At 42.8% G+C, this 23738-nt stretch overlaps 2 protein-coding genes across 4 annotated transcripts in view; both read left to right on the forward strand.

Annotated features, from left to right (window-relative positions):
* The first annotated feature begins 1898 nt into the window (after positions 1-1898).
* Positions 1899-9161, forward strand: RPS7 (ribosomal protein S7). Its single transcript, XM_039715583.1, has 7 exons — positions 1899-2009; positions 2545-2626; positions 2935-3006; positions 4604-4747; positions 6601-6665; positions 8332-8482; positions 9042-9161. Exons 2-7 carry the CDS (start codon positions 2552-2554, stop codon positions 9117-9119), a joined length of 585 nt encoding a protein of 194 aa, XP_039571517.1. The 5' UTR covers positions 1899-2009; positions 2545-2551; the 3' UTR covers positions 9120-9161.
* A 136-nt stretch (positions 9162-9297) lies between these two features.
* COLEC11 (collectin subfamily member 11) overlaps positions 9298-23738 on the forward strand; it is a 44446-nt gene continuing 30005 nt past the window's right edge. For 2 of the 3 annotated variants that reach the window (XM_039715579.1, XM_039715582.1), the window contains exon 1: positions 17366-17618. The gene's annotated coding sequence lies outside the window, so the exon portion shown is untranslated. Of the gene's footprint in view, positions 11967-17365; positions 17619-23738 lie in introns of those variants that run through there. The other variant, XM_039715581.1, reaches the window with a different exon arrangement.

Below are 23738 nucleotides of genomic sequence, written 5' to 3' on the forward strand. Positions count from 1 at the left end.
AAGAGGAAACATGTTTCTACACCTTTTTTCCTCATTGCTGTTATGCAGCATCCTGGTCTGTTCAGCACTCACAACATGGAGATGGGAAGCTGAGGATAGTCCCATCTTTATTCATTAATGGTCTGAACAGTCATGTTTTGATCCACCCACGTATCACCTGTTCCTTCTCCCTCTCATGAGTGGCTTCTCAATATAAACTACTGGACTGATGAGACGATTCCTTGTTATCTTTCTTTTTGGTACTCTTCAGTCAGGTCCTGATCACTGTTGTTTAGCCAAACCAAATCTCTATAAATACTAATCCTGGCCATTAGTATGAGCTGAGCAGTTTTTCCCATTCATTGAATGGAAAAAGGAAAGAAGAGTGACTTGGGAGAAAAACGGGCACTGAACAATCTGTTTTTCTGGGTATCATAAATTTAGTGAAAAGTCCACAAATGTTAGAAAACATGATGAGCTGCATTTTGCAGATGCTAAGGTTGTTTAGTCTGGGATGTTGGTGTCTTTGTCAGTTTTTTGTTTACAAGGGTTTATTACTCCACTATTGCATTTTGTAAAGTAACAGACTACACACAGCATTACATGGTAATAGCAAATGTGTTTGTACAAGGTTAAGCTGGCTGCTCTTGGGGTAATCTAGGGAATCTGAGCACAGAACCAGCTCTCTGAACCCCATTCCTGGGCCTACCATCCCTGGACAGTATGTGCCAAGAGTTGCACAGCTGCCTCCAAGTGGGACTTACCCCTTGAACAAGAAACCTAAATCTGTCAACAAGGAAGTGTCAAGATGGGGATTTTTTGTCGAGGCAAGGTTTTAACTCCAGACAGATACGGTCAGGCACTTTTATGTGAATCAACATGCAAGTCACTTTTTTTGAAATTAAAAAGTACAGCTTGCTCTATCAGTGTGCAAGTGTTATTTGTTAGATAATAATACAGTATATATAAAGAGTGCTTCCACTGATGACAGAGTACGTTGAGCCCAGAAAGCTCACCTTGAGTTTGTAGTACCTGAACACAGCTGAAGGCTCATGCATTATTTCTAGTCCAGTAAGAGTCTGGGAACTGTGATCACTGTGACACTGTCTTAGCGGAAGCGACTGAGAGGTCACGTTTACAGAGGCAAACAAAATCCAGAGCCAGGCTGCTCTGTGCTGGCGGGCGGTTGCCCACACTGCCGGGTTGCCCGCACGCTCCCTGGCATGGCTTTGCCCGTGGCTCCACACAACGCCCCGCCGCTGCTCCGCACAAGGGTGAACTCCGCACCGCTGAACTAACGTGGAATGGTGTAACGGAGAGGCACACAAAGCCCCGCCGCAGGCCGGGGGTGACCGCGCCGGCGCTGCTCCGCACAAGGGTGAACTCCGCACGGCTGAACTAATGTGGAATGGTGTAACGGAGAGGGCAGGCAAAAACACCATGCAGCGGTGGCTGCTGCCGTCCTGCACAGCCCTGGCGGCAGGCAGGGACAGGGGTAGAGGGAGAGGGAGCTCCGCGGCGCAGGCAAAGCCGCGCTTCCTCCGCGGGCTGCGCAACCCAGCGCGCCGCGCTGCCACGGCCGACATTGTGGCGCCTCTCCACAGGAGCGCCATTTCGGCACCAGAGGCCAGAGTTCTGCCTGGGAGAGGTGCGGCGGGGGCGTCCCACACAGAAGGCTCGGCCTAACCGCGAGGGACAGAGCCGAGCAGAGCAGCCTTTCCCTGTCTCTCCTCCGCTCCCTGCCGCAGGAAGCGCAAAGGGCTGAGGCGGGACGGGAGGGCACCTCCCATTTCCCACCGCCCGCCGCGCTCCACGGCACTGCGCATGAGCCAGCCCGCCCTCCCCGCGCCAGGACCCTCAATGTCCGCTCGGGCTTCGCTGCCCCGGATTGGCGGTGTGCTCGCAGCGCCCGCCCTGCCCTTCTTCCGGCTCTGGCTTCACTCGGGGTGGGCGGGGCCAGCGCCTTCCCGGGCCGCGATCTGTGCTGCTCTCGCGAGAGCTCCCCCTTTTCCCGGCCGGCGCGGAGCGAGGTGGGTGCCCGGGCCGGGGCCGCCGTTTTCCCGCTGGGGCCGCCGCGATACGGGACCGGGCGTGGAGCGGGGCCCCCCGCGGCTCCGCGGAGTGGGGATGCGCCCGATTACCGCCAGCCCGGGGCCCGATGGCCGCCGGGGCGCCCGGGGCCGGGGGTGGCCAGCCGGCGGGGTTTCCCTCCTCCCTCGGCCGGCGGCGCCCTGCGGGAGGAGGGGCCGGGGCCGGGAGCGGGGCCCGGGAGCGCCGCTCGCCCCTCGAGCCGCCCGTGGGGCTCTGCGTGGCGGAGCCGCTTCCCTGGGCTCCCGGGGCCTCGCAGCGGGCCCCGAGGGGGGCAGGCCCGCGCTCCCTGGGACGCTTTTCCTGTGGCCGGGTACTCACCCCTGGTGCGACGTGCTGGGGCTGGCCCGGCCCGTGGGGCGTCCTCTGGCTTGGTTTTGGAGCGTGTGGCTGCGCAGCCGGATTGGAGAGTCCTGGCTGTGTTTGGAAGAGGTGACACGTGCTTGGTGACAGCCGAAGTGTTCTTTTGCGTTGCAGATAGGCCATGTTCAGCTCTAGCGCCAAGATCGTGAAGCCTAATGGCGAAAAGCCAGATGAGTTCGAGTCTGGTATATCCCAGGTACGTGGCTTTTCCATGTTCTCTTCGGTCACTCCAAGTTATAGATACAGTTGTCCGGACCCTAAACTTTGAGGATGATCCTGTCAACGTCTTTTCTTTCCTGGTTTTACTTGGGAACTGAGTCAGCCTCTGTTTCCATTAGTTAAACTTGTTGGATGTTGGTGTGTCTTACAGGAAGTTAAATCTTTGATGTTGACTGTGGTTAAAAGTCTGTACCTGCTCTTTGCACTGTGGACACACTTTGGTCTCAAGTGTTCTCATGAACTGAAGTGTATGTAAAGGATTGTTCCACAACTTCACTTTTCTAGGCTCTGCTGGAGTTGGAAATGAACTCCGACTTAAAGGCTCAGCTGCGGGAGTTGAACATCACAGCAGCTAAGGTAGGCTGGACCTTCTCCACTAAGGGTTGGGTGGTGACTTGTTCTGTGTGTGTTTAGTTTTTGTGGATATTAATGTACTAGGTGAATGGTGTCTTCAGTCCTCATGGCCTGTGGTAGTTTTGTTATTTGCTGTTGTAGCTTAGCTTCTGGTATTTGCTGCTAGCATGTAGGATTCCGTAATAGTGTTTTTCTTAGGAACTAGTCTGAAAAGCCACTGTAAAAGCCTAAATGGCAATTTAATATGTTAAATAAGAGTGTTTGAAAACAACGATTCTACTTTATGTCTCTGCAGACTGGGTTTGGGGTGTGAAGCTGGCTTTTTGCATGTTGATACTGGCTGGAAATGTAGGTGTTACAGAAACTTAGAAACATAAACTGCGATACTCTTCATAAAAATCAAAATCGCTGTGATTCTCTTGTGTGCTCTTAGTAGGTGGTAGGTGAATTGAGGCAATAGACTGACTTGATAGTGTAGCTTAGTCTCCTTGTACATTTCCAGTTCTAGATCATACAGGCAGCTGAAGCATCAAGAAAGAAAAAGAAGACAATTAGTGGAAAAGGAGAAACGAAGTTAGTGTTAGAATTTGTCAGCCTGGGAGATGGCAGCAATGAAGCAGGTCACTGCAATCAGAAACTTTGATGGGCTTTGGCTTTTGCTCAGGTTTACCTGTACAGACACAGGGCCTGACTGCTTAGAGTTGAGTTAAAAAGAATCTGGGAATGCAGAAAGCAGCATGTGTGGTGTATGAGCTGAACAGCCTTCAGAAGAAACCATGTCTCTGAAAGTACAGCAATGCCAGTTGTCCTTAGTGAAATGCTTTTAGAAGAGTCTTTGTTGTTTACTTAGCTGCTTGATTTTATTTATGAGAAATCTCCCATGGGCATCTGAGTTGGCTCATATGAGAAGGCAGCTGGTGAAGAACCATCCATCCTTCCATTCTGTTGGAGAACGAGGATGTCTCTGCAGCCAGTTTCATGGGAGAAGTGCCTTGTAAGCCTATGCAGGTTAGGTTTCAACGGAGAGTCCAGGGGAGAAGTAACCTGTCCTAGAGTATTGTAATCCTGTTGGTGTGTGGAGGGGTGATGAATGTTTTGATTGAGTAGTGATGTAGTCCTAGGGTTAGGGTTAGGGTTAGGTTAGGTAAGTGGCAGACAGAAGGTGATTTCCATGAAGCAGTAGATTAAAAGTGATTTGTTCCCCTAAACTTTGTCTGGAGTCTGCCTTGGAGGCGAGTAACTTTTGAAACTTTGTATCAGCACATCTACAGCAGGGATAGTAAACATTCAGTGTAGTTGTAGTTCTAGCACCTGAGTCTCATCTTGCAGAAGGAATGGGCTTATTCAGAGGATGTGATTCTGAAAGGGGTGGTGGGATTTATTGCCCAATCACTCCTCCACAGCAAAACAAGTACTCTGATGGAAGTGTTTCTGTCAGTGCTTGGTCTGTAGGGCATTAAGGCAGGTACTGCTCTCTGATGCACTCCCTGCCCTACAGAGTCAGAAGCAAGACTATCAATACCTGTGCTTAGGATTCATGGTCAGACCAAACATTACTTCTCAACCCCCAGCTAATGCTTCCTTTGTCCTTTTGTTTCAGGAAATTGAAGTAGGTGGTGGCAGAAAAGCCATCATTATCTTTGTACCAGTTCCTCAGCTGAAGTCCTTCCAGAAGATTCAGGTGCGGCTAGTTCGGGAGCTGGAGAAGAAATTTAGTGGAAAGCATGTGGTGTTCATTGCTCAGGTAAAAAAACCCTTAGAATCACAAAAATGTTGATTTGAAGGGATATCTGCAGGTGATCTAGTCCAGGCTCACGCATGTTCCAGTGTTGCATTACCCATTCAAGGTAACAGTGATAGTAATTCATTGTACCAGCAGGAAATGTTGTGGGTGTTCAGTGGGTGCTATCTAAAATGTTTTCAGCAGGCAGCAGTGGAAACATGGTGAGATGTAAAGTTGTTTCATGGAGGATATAACTTTCTTGCTCTGGCCACTCTTACTCTGTCGGAAGTTTTGCACACAAAGCTTAAAATAAAAGGGAGCAAATATTATTAGGAAATTTGCTACACTTGAATGATCTAGGCACTTAAAATTTAAGTTACTAGGAAAGGAGGAAAAAAACCTCATGCAAGTTCTAAATATATGGCAGGAGCTACGGTGAAAAGGTGTTGCAGGGATCTCTGGCCAGTACTTAAGGGTTGGACAAACTAGGGATCTGTCTGCAGAGTGGATAATTAAACTGAAGCTAGGTGAAAATTTTCAATGAAGTTTCTAGAGCCAGAGCACCTTACCCTGAATCTTTATATGGCCAAGGAGATTCATTTTAATGAAGTGCCTCTGGCTCACTTCACCTAAAGGTTCTTGACCCAGAGGGTGGTTGAGCACTGGAGCACGCCTGCGTGGGAAGTGGTCACAGCACCAGTGTGATGCAGTGCTGTGAGGTGTTTCTGCAATACTTTCTGGCACAGTGTGACTTGTAGGAATGTTCTGTGCTGGGCCAAGAGCTGGTCTTGATGGACCTTGTTGGTCTCTTCCAACTCAGCATATTCAGTGATAATTTTTTTTAGATTCTGTGATTCTGTAATCCTTTGAGTATTCCTTATCAATTCAGTAATTTATTTTAGAAGGGAACATGTGATTTCTCTGTGGGAAGTGGTCACACCACCAGCCTGACACAGTGCTGTGAGGTGTTTCTGCAATACTTTCTGGCACAGTGTGACTTGTAGGAATGTTCTGTGCTGGGCCAAGAGCTGGTCTTGATGGACCTTGTTGGTCTCTTCCAACTCAGCATATTCAGTGATAATTTTTTTTAGATTCTGTGGTTCTGTAATCCCTTGAGAATTCCTTATCAATTCAGTAATCTAGTTTAGAAGGGAACATGTGATTTTGACTGACATGACCCAGTTTGGATAATGGTAACCCCATCATGAATACAATCATGGAGAAGCTGTGATGTGATGGTAGAAAATACTGCTAAATAGGTATAATAGGTGGCTAAAACTTTTAATGCAGAAAGAAACTGCATCCTAGAATGTTTTAAAACATCTACACTTGCAGTAGGAAAGTAGAAAATAGGTTTTACTGACCTAACATTTAGATCCTAGTTTGGAACAGGTTATATTTAAGCCAGGATTTGATCTGGATTGTGCAATACATCTTTCTGTTAAAACTAGCATTTCAATCTCAGATGTCCCCTAGCTCTCTGTGGAACTGAGCTCACTACTCTGGTTTGCACCAGAGGCTTAGTCTAATGAAAGTTTGAGATTCCCTGGGATTTCTGTTCCCAAAGAAGTGTGTTTACAGTGCTGATGAGACACAGTAAACTCTTCTTGGAGAGAAGGGATGAAGTACAAATCTTCTATTTCAATGTACTGAATGCAGGAGTAGTAATTGAGAAATGCAGCAGTACAGCACTTCACATTCTGCAAGCAACTCTAGTTCTCTAGTTTCTAACGCTGATGTAACTTTAAGCATACTTAAGTCTTCCTTTTTGGTTTTTTATGCGTTGGTTTGCATGAAAAGGTGCAAGTTTCTGAGTTCATTGTAACAACCAGATAACTGAGAACTGCCTTTTTGTTCTTCTCTTGCCTTAACAGAGAAGGATTCTGCCCAAGCCAACAAGAAAAAGCCGCACAAAAAACAAGCAAAAGCGTCCGAGGAGGTTGGTAAATGTTACTGATTCAGTATGACAGCCTTCTTTTGTAGCTGGTAGTTTAGTCAAGTAATGGTTAGTTGAGTTTTTGAGATGTCATTCAAGTGATTGGCTGGTCTTGTCCTTTCTCTTACTGCTTGAAATACTGCTTTGTATCTGTCATTTGACTGCTAAAGTGTTCAGTAGAAAGGTCACTTTTGGGCACTGTGTTGCATTAGCACTCTCTTTATTTCCAGCTACAGCTGTAGCAAATTTTTAGCTAGCAGTGCTGGCTTAAGGAACCCCAACCTGCTGTCTCTGTTACCTCAGTGTGCTGACAAGAACTATTTTTTTTTAAAGTTGTAGGAAGAAACTCTTCCACATCACATGTTAGACTGTGTGCAGAAGTCAAGGCTGGCACACTGAAGGGGATGCAGTGAGGGAGAGTGGCTGAGAAGGGCTGTAGGTACGAGTACTAGTCCCTCTGGATATGAATTTGATAGCAATACTATAGTCATCTGTGTTAAATGGCCTCCCTGCTCTCATCTAGTCACTGGATTGCTAGACATGCAACACTGCTACGTCTCTGTGGATGTCAGTGTCTCATCTATATGTTGCTATATCATTATCTAAATCCATGTCTTAAAAGTTTGTCCTCTTTATGACATGTGGCATGTCTTGTAGCTTCTCCCTGCCCCCCCCCCAGTATTATACCTGTCATGTGTTACTGTATTTTGCAGTCTTCAGGCATGGATTTTAAAAGTACAGTTTCACAATACTCATCTAGCTGCAGTCCTGCCTTTGGAAGACTCTGCCTGTGTTCTTTTAAGTAGCACTGCAGAGTGGTTGGAGAAGTTGGCATTTGTGTCTGTGGCACACTGTCCACCACTTTTCTGCACGAGGAAAGGCAGGTGTGCAGGACTGCCCCTGTCTCAGCCTGAGATGAGAGCAGGCTGCTGTGTTGTTTTGGATGTCTGTCTCCCTTAGCTATGCCAGTCTGGGCAGGTGTGAAGTGGTGATGTAGACACAGGTGTTAGTTACTGGTGATACTGCCCTGAAACTGTGGATCAGGATGCTGTGGATCAGAAGACTTACTAATCCTCTAGAGTTGGGCCACCTTTTCTCATGTTGGCTCATTTCTGAACAGTTCAGGAACACACATGCAGGTTTCAAGCAGTCTTCTAAGCAGGAACTTGAATTGGCCAGCTAGTCTTTTTCTGTATTACATTGGTCTTCTAAGCTGCTTGGGCGTAGGCAGATGAAGAAACCAGTGTTTCCAAAACTGGGTCTCTATGAATGTACTCTGTGCAGCTGAGGTTACTTACACACCTAAACTTTTCCAGTCAGTGTCTCTGGCAGAGTTGCAGAAGGAGCAATTTGGTTTTGATTTAAATATTTATTAAATGTGTAGAAATAGAACAATGTTTCAAGGCTCTTGCCTCAAATCAGTATTATGATCTAAAAGGTCAGAAACCTGGCTGCTTTTTCTTGTGCAGTCATTAAGTTTCTACACTCTGTAGAATTTTTCTTTTCTGTTTGCATGCCCTGTGATAGTGCTGTATTGTTACACTGTGGCATTAAAGAGAGTAAACGCTGCTGAATTTTCAGCCAAAGCATGCTATGGAAGATTTAAACCTTGTAAAACTGGAAATTTTTTAAGAGGATGTGTTTTAATGGTATCAATGTGGCATTTCAGCCGTACACTTACTGCAGTGCACGATGCTATTCTCGAGGACCTGGTCTTCCCAAGTGAAATCGTGGGCAAGAGAATCCGCGTAAAATTGGACGGCAGCAGGCTTATAAAAGTCCATCTGGACAAAGCACAACAGAACAATGTTGAACACAAGGTAAATAAAAAAAAACTTACTTTCTCATGCAGGTGGGGGTGGCATTCTGACATCCCCAAGGTGCTGGAAATAGAGGCAAGACAGTTTTGAATTAAAGCTCTAGTTCAACTTGCCAAAGCCCCTGGATTATAAAGTAGTTCCCTCATGGGACCAGTCAGTGTTTTATTGGGTTTTTTGTATGAATAGGGGTTGGTTGGGTTGGTTGGTTTGTTTGTGTTTTTGTTTTTCAAGTGAAGCACTTAGTTTTGACCTTAAACAGATGTGTTCAGTAGAGCCTGCATTTTGCTTGGTTTTTTTCTGGCTGGGTGAAATGAAGCTTGTGTTTGGGCCTGCTGAGCTCTCAGGGTCTCACTGTTGTTCAACTCATTGTTGAAAATCAGAGAGAGCCCAAATACTCTACAGGAAATGTATCTTTTGTGTAAATCCTCAGCTACCTTAATCTAGAAAAAAAAAATTGCCTCAGAGTGAAGATACACTGGCAAATAGTATAGTACCTTAAGTATGTTAACTTAGAGTTGTTCATGCAGCATGTATAAGCAAGATTTATTTGTCTTCACAGGTGGAAACATTTTCTGGTGTGTACAAGAAGCTCACAGGCAAAGATGTGGTGTTTGAGTTTCCAGAATTCCAGCTGTAAAATGCAAAGAATGGCTGAATAAACAACTATTCATATAACAGAGTAATTTCATTTAAATTTTTAATTCCATAAACACAGATGGGAATTAACTGGTTCATGGGACTTCTCCGCTGTCTGGAGAGTGACACATGTGAATCAAAGTATTAACTCCCCAGCATTTTAATGGTAGCCCTCTTAGATTTTTCTTGGCACTGTTGCAACACAACTGGACAAAAGAGTCCAGAGTCTGCAAAAGGAATTCATGCTGAAGAACCTGAGTATTCCAAATGTCCCCAACTGGGGAAAATACGGAGAATTACTGTAGAGCAGTGGAACTCTCTGAGTTTTGCACACAAGATGTCAGTTGGAAACCTACATGCTCCTGACACTGAAGAACTCAACTAGCAGGTGGTGCATGACTTAGGAAATGTGTAGAAATGACATCTGGATAAAGTGTTTGAATTCTTAGGAAGTAGTTTGGGTTGGGGGAGGTACAGGTTGATTTTGATGTAACTTAACTTCCTCTAAGTGGCAACATTCCTTACCAGTTCTTACCTAAAAGCAGACTCTAGCTTCTCACCTTCCGGACTGAAATGGGAAGGAATTTTTACTTCTGAGTGCTTGACTATTATCACTGGACAAAAACTATGGGTTTTTTAGGTATTGATCTTGCTTTCAGAAATATTTTTTTAGATGATGTTTTAACATGGTTCTGTACATGCTCAGTGATACAGAGAGAGGTGGGGAAGAACTAGATGCACCAGTATCTGAAGGATGATAGACTTTTAGCTACTTTAGTATCTGTGTTAAACTCTTTACACAAGCTCAGGGTGGTGTTGGTCATGTAAAGTTCTGAGCTAATTACATGCATTTAGTACCTGATTGTACTAAACATAGTAATAGAAATAAGTGTTTAACACAGTAAAAGACAACTAATTTTGGAGTCAGTCTGATAAGTGAAGAGCTAAGTTGGGAACAAGTTGTGTGACAGGAGCACTTAACTTGCATTTTCTTACCTGAGAGTAGATGGGGGACAAATACCCCTCACTTAGGGTCTTTGTACCTTTACTTCCCTTTTCCATTTACAGTAGTTTTGGTTGCTTCCCATTTGACACTTCTTCTTTAGCTAAGGAGAGCTAAAAGATTAAAACAAGTTCTGCATTGTTTTTGAATTGAAAAAAATGAAGACTTTAAAATTTATGCATGACTTAGTAGGGCAGGACAGATAGCCCTGTGCTGTTACTGTTGGTGGTGAGAATGCAAAGAGAAGGAAAAGGTGCCCTGTTGCAATTAGTAGTTAATTTCCTGTTACTTGCTGACAAGGCTTGAGTATTTGCACAAAAAGCAGGCTGTATCTTTGAAGAAGTTTGAAAAGGAGATAGGAAGAAGCCTTAAGGTAAACAAACTTCTGTCTCTGGAGAATAACTTAATTCCTTATTTATTCTTTGAGTACTTATTGTTCGTCTTGAATGATTCAGCAGAAGTGAACGCATCAGCTTCCTTCAGAATTACATGAGAGAAGTTGGCAGGTATATAATAACCCCAAATCCTGTCTGCTTGTGTGGAGAATAATTATAAAAGATCTTAGAGTAGAGGACCCATAACTTTTGAATTCAAGTTTTCATTGCAAAAATGGGTATTATTCAGATTGGAAATGCCACCTTGTCTAGGCCCTCAGAAATATAGTCTTGAGTCAGACACATCACTAAGCTTTCCTCTAAAACAGTTGCAGTGACAGTCTGTGCAAGTAGACCTTGGCTGGTGTGGGCTGAAGAAGCAGCTTGGGGAATATTTGGAGACTTACCAGATGTTAACTACCTTTAGTTAGAGGCGGGTGAGTCTGCTGGGGCTGTGTAACCTCTGCAAGGAGAGGTGATCTGCAGAGGCTTTGCTAGGCAGCATTTCCTGCTTTATAGGGAAATGTAACTCAGGTTTCATCTCTTCATAGTAATAAAAATGTCAGTTGAGTTTCTTTTGAAGCACTGGGAGGGGGTGAGCGGGGGAGGAGAAATCCAGTAAACTGAACAGAAAGATTGCAAACGTTCCTAGGCACTGCCAGCTGGCTATAGATTTTTCTTGGCTCTTGTTGCAAGCCCTCTTGAACTATATGATATGCAAAGGCTCATGATGGCCCCAAAAGCAAATTCTTTGAGGGAAAGGATAACGCTGTCAAAGCTCTATGGCTTTTACATCAATTAAGCTACAAGGAGAGGTGAATTTTTGTGGCATAAAAATACAAGGCTGTGTGTTTGCAAAAGACTTTCTTCTTAGTTTACCTCTATTTACAGACTCCCTCTTGTGTTTGTGTCAGTTATACAGTTAGACAACTCCCTCTGTCCCTTGACAAGCATCCTAAGTGCATGCCTGCAATCTGGAAAGTCAGTTTGATGCCATCTGGTCAAGTGTTAATGAGGATGCTGGAATGCTGGTGTCAAATGTTACCATAACCTAAGCAAACTCCATGTGAGATGATGCTAGACTTTTCCTAACTTTTTGTATGCTGGCACAGTTGAACTCTGAACATGTGATTGATCACAAGTTTTATCAGCTGCTCTGGGTCGTGGGGCATTCTGTACCACGACTGCAGCAGTAATATGTGGGTAGTACCAACATGCAAAGACAGCAATATACTGAAGTTCTTTCTTCTAGTAGCTCCAAATGAAAAGCAAGGGCTTTACATCTGTTAATTGCTCATGAGACTTTCACCTGATCTTAAAGCTTCAATTATTTATTTAATATAAATCATTTCACAATGTCTTCAAATATTTTTGCTTCTGAGGAGGACTGATCCCTGGTGATTTTTCTTCGAAAAGGTGTATAGATGTGTTACAATTGTAGTGTAACAGAACTTGCTGGAAGTTTTGGGTGGTAAGTGCCTGACCTATCTTGTATTAATAGGGCAACTTGATATATGATTACATCATACATGATATATGATACATGTCTGAGTAGCCCCTCTTGAGTGTAAGTGGGAACAACTGGTGAGTTTCAGTGTATGATTTCGTGTCAAACAGTGTTCAAAGGAAATCCTATGACTCCTACATTGTGGACTGAAATAATCAATTTCCTATTCCTTTGTTTTTCCTGAATTTTCCAAGTGATAGGGTTGAGTTTGATTCTCAGTTATGTCAGAAGGTCAGAGCAATGCTGAAAAGCTACACCTGTTCCAGTTTGTGGGATGTCCTATCTAGGCCACTGGATGTTTATCAGAATGACAGAAAAAAATATAGCAATTACGGAACGTTATGAAGCCTCATAAAATGAAGGCTGGTGCTGAGGCTGAGGGAGTGTGAGTTTGCCTGTCTCCAGTAGGGGCTGACTGCAGCACTGATCAGTGTGAGTATTTCACTGCTGTTTAACCAAGTGCCTTTGTCCTGTCTGCCCCTTGCTGCCTGCCTTGCAGTGCTCCTGTGAACATCTATGTACTAGTGCTCTGTTCCCTACAGAGATTGATACAAATAAATAGAGGATCTTATTTATGTATTGTCATCAAGAGGAGAAAGTTTGTTGGATTTGTTAAGTCTATGAGTTCATGTATTCCCTCTTTTACCTTCCAGTTACTCTTGTTTTCAGGAAAATCATTCTTAAGCTTAGTGTCATGCAGTTGCTATTTGGTGTTGTTAAATGATTTATAGCTAATGTTTCTAATTATTGTATTAGATTGAGTTAACATGTGTGGCTCCATTTTGATCTGCCCCTGGAGCAGCAAAATTAGAATTAAATCCAAGCACTGAGGAGAGTATTCCAGTTTTAGAGACGACTAATAGAAAAAGCACAATTGCTGCAGTGAATGCTGCATAAAAATTCTTATACAAAAAAAAAAATAGTTCAACATCACTAATAAAGTAGAAGGCCAGGTTTTACACAGTTGCAAATAAAGGTAATAATGTACTGGTGTGGCCACACTGATCTTTCCCATACATCTCATGCACTACACAGAAGAGGTGGGAAGAGAGCTTCTTTACTGTAAGACTGGTGAGAACAGTACTGAAACAGGCTTTCAGAGACGAGGGCAGACATGCTGGGGCAGTGCTAAGAAGATGTTCAGATGGCAGATGGATATCTTCACAGGGACAGATCTGCAGGCTGTGTTTTACCAGGACTGTCTTAACGCTTAATAAAGTTGTTTCCTATTTTCTTGGCTAAACAGATACTGTTCTGTGAAGCAAAGGGAATAGGAGACATCATTGTTCTGTCCTGAGAGCAGAGGAGGGGTTGCACTTGGCGTGTTTGTGTGCATGTCTGTCTGTGGAGGAGTCCTGTATCTGCTGTATCTTCTTGCCACTTTTTGGAGTTTCTTGGGGGTGCTCTGGGAGGCCTGGTAACAGTTGCTTAGTGAGGCAGCTCTTAGTTTCAATAACTAGAACAGCATTTGTGATAGCCTGCAATAAACTGAGTTGCTGCAACTGATCTCAGATACGGATTTTTTAAAGAGTTTGGGTATTGGAAATTTTCATCCTTTGGAAAAATCTGATTGGGAAATGCTGTTTGGATGCTTTGCTAAACCAAAGGGAAAATCAGAGCCTTGTCATCTTCTCTTAAGGTTTTTAAATAACCATTGTGTTCTAAATAGGTATTGTGGTTAATCCTCTTACAGATACAAAGATAATGCCAACTGACTATGCAAAGTATAGAAAAATTTTCCTGGATGCTCCTAGAATGTATTAGTGGGGTTTTTTTCCGGTTTTCTAAAAACTTTCTATTGTCCTTTTACAACCAATTGGATTTTATCTGCATGGTTTTGGTTTGGTTTGAATTCAAGAATTCTGCTTGTAGTTGTGTCAGTGTGGTATTTAACCTGAATTTAAAGGCTGAAGAAAAGCTGTGTAGTGGGTGAAGCTGAAGTAGCTGGCCTAACTGGTGTCTTGCTGTATGAAACAGAATGGTTTGGGTTTCAACGGACCTTAAGGATAATCTACTGTAGCCCTCCCTGCTGTGGGCAGGGACACCTTCCTCTAGATAAGGTTGTTTAAAGCCCCATCCTACCTGGCCTTGAGCATCTCCAGGGATGGGGCATCCAAAACTTCTCTGAAAAGCCTGTTCCAGTACTGGTCTCACCAGTCTTACAGTAAAGAATTCATAGTGTCTGATATAAACCTACCCTCTATCAGTTGGAAACCTTTCTGCCTTGTCCCTGTTAAAAAGTTCCTCTCTCAAGGACTACATATCCTTGTAAAAATTCCCTCTCCAGCTTTCTTTTAGCTCTACACCCCTTTGGGTAATGGAGAGTGCTCTAAGGTCTCTCAAGAACCTTCTCCAGACTGAAGCCTAACCCTTTCAGCCTGTGTTCATTAGAAAGGTTCTCCAGCCCAGCTCTGGTCATGTTCATTAGCGCTCCTCTGGACTCATTCCAACAGGTCTGCATTTTTCTTATGCTGGGTGTCTCAGAGCTGGATGCAGCACAGCAGGTAGGCTCTCATGAGAGAGTAGAGGGACAGTCACTTCCCTCAACCTGCTGGCAATGCTTCTTTTGATGCAGGCCAGGATGTGGGTGGATTTCTGGGCTGCAAGGGCATGTGGCTGGCTCACATTGAGCTTCTCATCAGCCAGCAGGTTCTTAGGGCTGGCTCACATTGAGCTTCTCATCAGCCAGCAGGTTCTTAGGGCTGTTCTTGGTCCATTCTCTGCCCAGTCTGTGTTTATGCTTGGGATTTCCTGCCCCAACCCAGGTGCACTTGGTGTTGTTGAACTTCATGAGATTGGCACAGGCCCATCTCTTGAGCCTGTCAAAAGAGTCTCCTGTTTCCTTGCAGAGAGGACTCACGTTTTCCTTAGTATTCCTTTTATCACTGATGTACCTAAACAAGTTTTTCTTGTTGCCTTTGGTGTCCCTGGCCAGATGTAATTCTCTCAGGGCAGGTTAGCTTTCCTAACATGGTCCCTCATAGCTCAGACAGTCTCTATCCCTCCCAGGCTACCCATTCTTGCTTCCACCCTCTTCAGGCTTCCTTTCAGTGCTTCAGTTTGTCCAGGAGCTCCTTGTTCCTCTGTACTGGTATACTGTGGCCTGTGAAGGCTGTCCCTCTCTATCCAGCAAGGGTGGCTAAAAGACTTGGGAATCAGCTCTTGAAGTGCTACAGTGTCCTGGACAGGCATGTTAACATAATAAAGAACTTAATAACCAGCAGCTATTGTGACCTGGTGATGACCTAAGCTGCTCCCACATGGTCCATGCATCAGTACCCCAGTTTGCACATAGTAGCCTGATTTAGATGATGCAGCAGTATGGCTACACAGTTTCCAGTTGTTTTTTAGGGTGGGAAAAGGTTACTTATGCCATTCTGTATGGGGGCTATGCCTTTCTCTCTCATGTGAAAGAAATACATGTGCTTGTTTATTCTCCCTTTTCTAGAGAAAGCTCTCACTGCATTTATAGTATTTGCCCTTTCCTTTTGAACGCTGGTCATTTATGTTTGTTTTCTTTTCTGCTTCCCCAGTGTTGAATCCTACCTTTTCTACCAGCTTTCCCTGACTGACTCTTATTTCTCCATTGAATTCTCTTTCTAGCCCCAAAGTTATTTTCTTGTGTTTACAGGGAGAGTAGATATGTATGTAAATGGAGTTGTCTTTGCCATGGTAATATGATCTTCAAAGGCTTGGACTGCAGTCACTTTGCTGCATTCTTTACATAAAATGTTTGTCTTGGCAAGTTTCTGCCAACAGAGTGCTGCAAGGGCCCAGTCCTGTTAATTGCCTTCTGTTCCCACTGAACTGGTGGGGTCTGTGTGCATAAAAAATGGACTTTAAAATTAGGGTTGCATGGTCCTTAGACAGTTATGTTCATGTTTTACCCTTTTGCTCTTTCTTTACTGAGGTAATCTATTGAGGAAGAGACCATTGGCTCTTAACTTTTTGTGACCATTTGGTGTGTGTAAGAATACAGGAGTTCATGGCCATGGAGGAGGGTAGCTAGGTTCCAGTCCAATGTGGAATCCTGTTTGTAGGTAGTCCACAGGGAGTCCTGAGTTTGAGGCATCACTACCTCTTTTTGTACCTGTTTTTGTCTTTGCCATTAAAGCTGGTCAGTGTGTGCTGTGGGCTAACAAAGCAGGAGCTGTTGTGGGCAAGGAGGCTGCACAGGCTTAGGGAGAGGTTTGCTGGGAGAGATGATACGTAACGTCAAGAGCAGAAGAGGAGGGGAGTACATCAGTGCCCTGTCATCAGCTTGCACTGCAAGCCCCACCACAGCACGAAATTCTCAGTGAAGTGGACCTACACCTCAAAAGGGATCTGAAAAGTGATAAAGAAGTGAACACACGGATTATTCTATTGCAGCTTTCTCTATCCCCTCAGTCTAAAACCTTTTCTGTGTTCTGATGCTTTCCATGTGGAAAATTGAAAGGAACCTCCTGCTACTGCCCTTAGCTCCTGTCATGGTTTTCCAGTAAGAGGTCACATATTGGGGGTTACCCAGGCTCCCAGCCCACTGAGTGCTTGCTTAGAGCATGACCCCTCAAACATTACCTGGAAAAACTGGGAGGAGGGAACAGTAGCATGAGATAGATGGAGACAGATGATTCACAGGATTTTTTTGTAGCTGTCAGAGCTACAGTCTTACAAATTCAGCAGCTTTTCATCAGAGGGTATTGATTGATATAGTCCCAAGTGGTACTCTCTATTTGCCCTGGAAATTGAGAGTGAAGCCATTTATATCTGTTGAAGTATAAACTGCTGTAACTGAGGGGGGTGTTCTCAAAATCCCACTTCCCAGAATCAGCTGGCTGCATTTTTTTGCTCTTTGAATGTATATGGAGTACTGTGATTTATCCAGGCCTCAAACTAGTTTAGCTGTTTAAGGTAAAAACCAGAGCTGTACAACTATTTAGAAGCTATAGTGAAATAGCACTAAAGTTGTATCAAAAGGTGTTTTAAAAAACCCTACAAAATATTGTGAAGATGCCTGCCATGTGAATAACTTAGCATTTACATTGTTGTGGAGTGTTCAGACATAGCTCTGAAACAGTTGCCTGTTTTACTCAAGTCAAGAATGCTGCAGCCAATTGCAAGAATAGAGGGAATTTCAGCAAGGGGAGTGTGTTAATTATCCACACAAGATGATCACATTCAGTGCTGTGTTTCATGTGTTTTCATATCTGCTGAAGCAAAGCAAGAGAAGTGTTGTGCTGGGGCAATGTGCATGCATGGCTTAGAGCTGAATAGATGTAAATGGTTAAAAAGGGGTTCTCTGCTAGAGAGGAGGAGGGGAAAGTAAGTGTGCATTCCCAAAAAAGTACATTCCCAAAATAAAAAGCTTACATCATGGACCTCTTCAGTTTTCCCACACTTCTTCCCTAATTATTGTCCTGCAGGACAGCTGATCTATTTCAAACAGGAAGCTGTTTACAGATAACACTTGCAACTGTTTTGTCTGATTTGTTGAACTGTCGAAAAGAAAAAGACAACCTCTTTTCAAATTAAAAACTGTCAGACTTCTGTAAACAGCAGCAATGAGGTTCATCTGTGCAGTGTCCCTGCAGGCACAGAGCGTTGTGCAGTTCCCATTCTCTCAGCAGCCATAAGGTAAGAGACTTTTATGCTTTCACTCTGTAAAAATATGTAGAAGAAAAAGTCTGGTTATTTGTTAGGGGGCTCCTTTGTATATGGCAAAATATAATTGACAATCCCCAAACAGAAGGGGAAGGTAAAGGAAAAAAGAGCTTGCTTGAGTCCATTGAATAACATTGGACTTTTCTACAGAGAAGCACCCATGTGGGTTAGATCACTGAATTCCAGTTTAATTTAGGTGGGGGTGTATTTAAAATGTACAAATGCCATTGGAAGAGCTCGCCTTCCTTTTAGCAGGGAAGGACAAAACAGTTACTGAATTTTAACTTTTCCTACACTTGAAACTTATTTTACTTCATTCTTGAGTTGTAATTCCTAGTAACAGACACAGGCAGTTGTCTGTTTTCCACTTTAAAAAATGATCTGTTAATACAAAAAGCAAAGCAGAGAATGAAGACTGGCATTGCAGAAGTGAAGGTCCAGTAAGGGCTGGAATTACATTGCTGGATAATTAAGAGCAATCCTGGTGAAAACCAAATCATTAGGTAGTAGTACCATGCAGAAATTCTTAGTGAGATATAAGGTTGTATAATGATACACAATCTTGATCCAAGTGAGCAGGAATGAGTGAGAGTAGGTCATACTTTAGTAAGCAGCAGGGCACGTGCCTGCTTTTCTGTCGTGAGCTGTGAAAACTGGGATTCATAATGGACTTGCAAGTTTCCATTCTGACCTCTGCATACATATGTGTAAATTTTGGTGGAGAATTGTTTTCTAGCAAAATCAAATCACTGTGAGAATACCTAACTTTAGTTGTCATACAGTGAAATGGAGCAACTGGACTGGAAATACTATGACTTTGTGGATTGGTGTAAAACCAATACATTTGATTTTTGGGTATTGAAATATTTTTAAAATGTTGCAAACGTAAAAGCTGCTGCCCTATGTTTTCCTCTCTGTAGCTGAGATCTTTGTATTTCATATCTATGTAATTATTTACATGGTCACGAACATTTAAAGCATTATAGTAATCAGAAAATATGAAACAAACACTGATTTAAAGTTGACAGAATGATACTATCTCTAAACATTTAGTATGTTACTGATGTAGTGTAAATAAGGTGTCCCAGTGTTGTAGACAAGAAGTAAGACTTCCAAGTTGAGTATTCCTTTTAAAAATGTTTGGACTCTATTTTATAAAATTCTTAGATGTATCTGTTAAAATGAAATTATTTTTTTAGTTAATATATGAAATATAATGTGCAAGTTAAATTCATAGTCAAAATAGCATTTTAAACATGGCATACAGTCAACAGAGAAGTGCTCTATGGAAGCAGCAGAAATCTGTGCAATGTCTAATTGTATGTTATGTTCAAGGCTATTTTTTTTATTATTTTGAGTGATTTTACACTGTTTCTAAAGCTCTTTTTAGTCATCTCTAGGGCTGTCCAAAAATTCTTGAACCAGAATCCTTTTGAAGTAGGAAGACTTGTGGCAGAGTAGCTTTTTAAAGAAAAGTGTCAGTTTTCTGGGATAGTTCAGTTCTTTTGTCAAATTATTTTGGCTGAAAACCAGGAGAGTTTAGCCAAAAATATTCTCATGGTGTCTCTTGGGAAGTGTAGTTTGTGCTTTGCACTGCATTTCACTACTGGCTGAACTTCACAGCTGAACCACACTTCCCATAAGGCTGTGTGATCAGGGTCTCACTATTTTAATTTCCCTTGATGAAAGGAGTGTTAGAGTGTATTTTGGAAAAGTTAGTCTCGTGAAAAAGGCACAGACTGGGCTCATAAAGCATCAGCTGGTTGATAACTAGTTGGCAGCTTCTTAAAATTCTATTGTTTCCTTCTGGTTTGCATGAGCCACGGGCCATCATGGGTTTCAGCCATGAGAGTAGGACCCTTCAAGAGAGTGTCAGCAGAAGGTTTAAAACCTTTTGTTGTTTTTGGCCATGCAAACACCTGTATGAGGGAGAGAATATTTAATAACATTTCTAAGGCTTTGTTAAGGCTTCTGCCAACTTTTGTACTGAAAGTGTTCCATTTTATATATTTGGAATTGAAAAATGCAAGGGAGTATGGCTGGATGTTCAGATTTTTTAAGAACTCTTAAGAGGAAAGCAACCTACTAGAAGCCTGAAGCTTTAGAAAGAGGTGGTTTTGAAAATCCAGCAAGGTGTTATCTCACCCATCTAAGTGGCTCTTCAGAAAAATCTAGTCCTGGGTCATTTGCCTATAGTTGTATAAGATGTTTGTAGTCAAGAAAAGAATTGAAGTTGGTCTGCTTGAGCACCTCATTAGTGCACCAGTTTCTTAATTTTTCCATAGGATCCAAGGATTCTTAGCTTCTGGGACTATTTGGATGCTGTCTCCTCAAAACTTCATCAGAAGATTGGTTAGGAGGTCCATAGGGTATTCTGGAGGCCAGGACAGAGCAATATGACAAATGGTGAGGGGTTATAGGGTTTACATTGGTTTTCTTCTGCACTGAATCATAGAATAGTTTGGGTTGGAAGGGATTTTTGAAGATCTAGTCCAACAGCATGTGAATGAAACACAGACATGAATAAATAGTTTCACAGTGCTGCAAGCTGGATACCAGACTCCAAACCAAGAACTGGCTGTGCAAACCAAGAACTGGAGGAGAGCTAAGGGCTGAAGAAAGTGACTCACCGCAGTCAGACAAGTGAGTGATGGCCATAGCAGCCATCTGAAAATTGCATCTTAGAGGTGTTCCATAATTCTCTCTGCTGGATGTGGATCAATTAACCATCTTTAGTGCCAAATGCTTCAGGAACTAGGGTTCTGGAAGGTGGGAGATTACACTGCATTTGTGTACAGAGTTTTCTTCAAGCATGGAGATTTTAAAAAATGGTTCTGAGAAAAGTGTTTTCTACAGTTCTCTTTGAGAACTAGACTGCTGCTATCCAGCTGTCACATGTCACCTGCTGCCTGGGACTGCTTACCCAGGAAGTAGGAGGTTTAAATGCAGCTCATTGAACTGCTCCAAACCTCCACCTCCCATCTGCTGGAAGGGTGTCCTTGTAACTAACCAACATAGTAATTATGTGTGCTTGGAGGAGACAGAATGATTTTGGATGTGTTTCCTTGATGGAAATGTGCTAGGTGGGAGGAGAGTGTCTTGTTATTCTCCTCGGGCAAGATGTTGACCATCTCTGGTCTGTGCTGTTAGAAAAGCTTAGACACCCACGTTTTCCAGTAAAACCACAGCAACCTCCTACCTCTTAAGGTGGCTGGATTGTTAGGAGATGATTTTGGATGCTTTGTTTGAACCTGGGATGAGGCCACAGAGAGATTCAGAGGTAGTTGCCAGTGTTGAACTTAAGCAGCTCTCACTGGGAGGCTTAGGGGTGAAAAATGGGGGAAAAGGATGGAGAATGGAGAGAGAAACTGCTTCAGCTTTGGCTGTTTTTTGAGTAGGGACTTGTAAGAACGAAGCTTTATCCATAGATGTGCTTAAGTTCCTGGTGCCTGTCTTCGGTCTTAGGTATGGTTCTCTCTGTGATTATTTTCTTTTTGTCCTATTTTCTAGTTGCAAAATAAGCATAAATAATAACAACAACAACATCCTTCAGACAGTACCCTAAGATTTTCTGTTTAATTTAAGTGATTTTCAGGCTTGGTTGTGACCACCCCAAAATCTTCTGTGACAGTGCTGATGATTTCAGCAAATACTGAAACTGGCTGACAGTAGGTATGCATTTGTTCATCTTTAGTGGGCTCTTTAGAAGTGGTGTGTGGGCCTCCAGGAGACCGTGGATGAGATGTTAAATGTCAGGGTCAGTCTGCTTTTTGGAAGGACAAAATTATAAAAGTGACTGTATAATTTTAATTTTACTTTATATATAGAAGTTTTTATTATCATCAGAGAAAGTTTGGTAAGATATCTAATTTTTGGGAAATAAAACAAAGAGCTTTAAAAGATTTGATATAAAAGAACCAGCATTGTTAGATGGCACAGTAATAACAGCCAAAGAATTAAAAACACCAGACAAGAATCTAATGAAGGCCTAGCATAGGAAACAGAAAAAAAAAAAAAACCAACAAAAAACAAACAAACAAAAAAACAAACCAAAAAACCCCCAAAAAACCCCCCAGAAAAACAAAACCTTATTAAATAGGAAAAGAAAAATGTGTATCAATGAGCTTTGTCAGAATGGTGTGAATAAGCAAACAGGTCTCTGATGGCTCACAGAGTGGATATATTCAAGAAATGTTAAGGAAACAGAAACTGAGACCATGTGGAAGAGTAAGAGAAGGACTGATGGTGCATGCTGAGGAGACTCCAGGGTGCTGGATCTGCCAGCAGCACCTACAGATGCACTTGTAGTGTTTCTCTCTAGCTGTGCAATGAACTTGCAGTTTAAAGCTAATTTAGAGATGAAGTGAGATGATGTAGTGATAGCCATTCTATGCTAAAAAACTCTTTAATGGAGGTTGTCTTCCTTTGCTTAGTATGTTCGTGTATTGGGTTTGTTCAGCCAGAAGAGGAGGTTTTGGGGACACCTAATTGTAGCCTTCCAGTACCTGATGGGAACTTACAGGAAAGATGGAAAGGGACTTTTTACAAAGGCCTCTAGTGACAGGACAGGGGGAAAGGGCTTCAAACTTAAATTAGTAGAAAAATATGCTTTACTGTGAGGCACTGGAACTGGCTGCCCAGAGAAGCTGTGAATACCCATCCCTGGAGGAGTTCAAGGCCAGGTTGGAGTTCTGACTAACCTGGTCTAATAGAGGGTCCCTTCCCTTGGCAAAGAGGTTGGAACCAGATGGTCTTTAAGCTCCCTTCCAACCCAGGCCATGATATGCTATATGATATATGATAATGTCAGAATTGTGTTTTATGTAATTGTGGAGTGTCAAAAACTATTGTCGTTCTCTACTTTTATGACTTGTACAAAACCTGTAGAGAGGTTTGGTGGGCAACTGGCCACCAGCCATGGCAAACCCCCCATGTCTGATAGACTGTCTCCTAAGCAACTCTGTATGTAAATATGCATTTGCCTAATTACACTTAATGTGCAAGTGATTGCATTCACACTGTTCCTTGATTTTAGGGAAGATGACATTAAACATTGCAGCTACAGTGCTGAGTGCATGGACTTTCTGTTATGTATAGAACTGATGCCTCTGTATCTTTTTGGCAGCACTGAGTAACTGTGTGCAAGTATTGGTTTTGTTTTCACTGTTCCTTTTTCTTAAGTCAGATGGTGGATGTTGGGATTTCAGGTCAGTTTACTCTTTAACACCACTGAAGCCTTTTATTTTACTGGTAACTGCACAGTCAGAACAGTAGCATTAGTTTTTGCTCCTGTAAGTGCCCCATAAATTCTGAGCAGACAAACATGGAGTTTCAAGTGAACACTGCTTAGCTGTTTTGCAGCTTCTTAATTGGTGCACAGCTGCCCTCTGGTCATGTTCTAGCTGTGTGAAGGGTACATCTGCTGCTATTGTTAGAGAATTTGCTGAGTACCAAAGCAGTGGAAATGCCAGTAGTTATGACTTACTTAACACAGCTTGTTATATTATTCCCTAGAAATGTACATTATTAAAATACAGAAATCTCTCAGGGCAGTTGGTTAGATGGAAGGACTTAAATGAAAAGCTTTCTAAGGGGGTTGTCATCCTCAAGAATCTTTTGGTAGCAGAAGCATCACAGTATGCTTTTAAGGGGAGTAACACCTTCTTTATATGAATTCAGATAAACACCCTTGCTTGCAAGTTGTGTTCTTCACATTCTGTCGCTCTACTCCTGAATTAATATTTCAGATGTACAAAATGAGACGAGATTGTCAAAAGCATCTCAAACTGCATGCAATCCCTTGTACTCCTTCTCAAATTTTAAAAATATTTGTCAACCAGTGCATTGTATGTGGTAAAGTATTTTGAATGCATGTGTTGTGGCATGTGTAAGAGCTGACTTGGAAGTTTTGCCACTGAAAGATATTTCAGCTGTGTTCCTTTAGTTAATAGCTTTTACATTGGATCATGACTATGGCCAATGATATGGACTGATTAGTGAAAGTCTGCTGTAGCCTACTAGTGTAAGAATACTTTGACTTCTGAGAACTTTGTTAATGTCTAGAATTGAGTGCCTGTGTGTGTGCTTCAGCTA

Source organism: Passer montanus, unplaced genomic scaffold (genome assembly GCF_014805655.1).
Source record: "Passer montanus isolate IOZ18808 unplaced genomic scaffold, ASM1480565v1 scaffold34, whole genome shotgun sequence".
Classification (NCBI taxonomy): domain Eukaryota; kingdom Metazoa; phylum Chordata; class Aves; order Passeriformes; family Passeridae; genus Passer; species Passer montanus.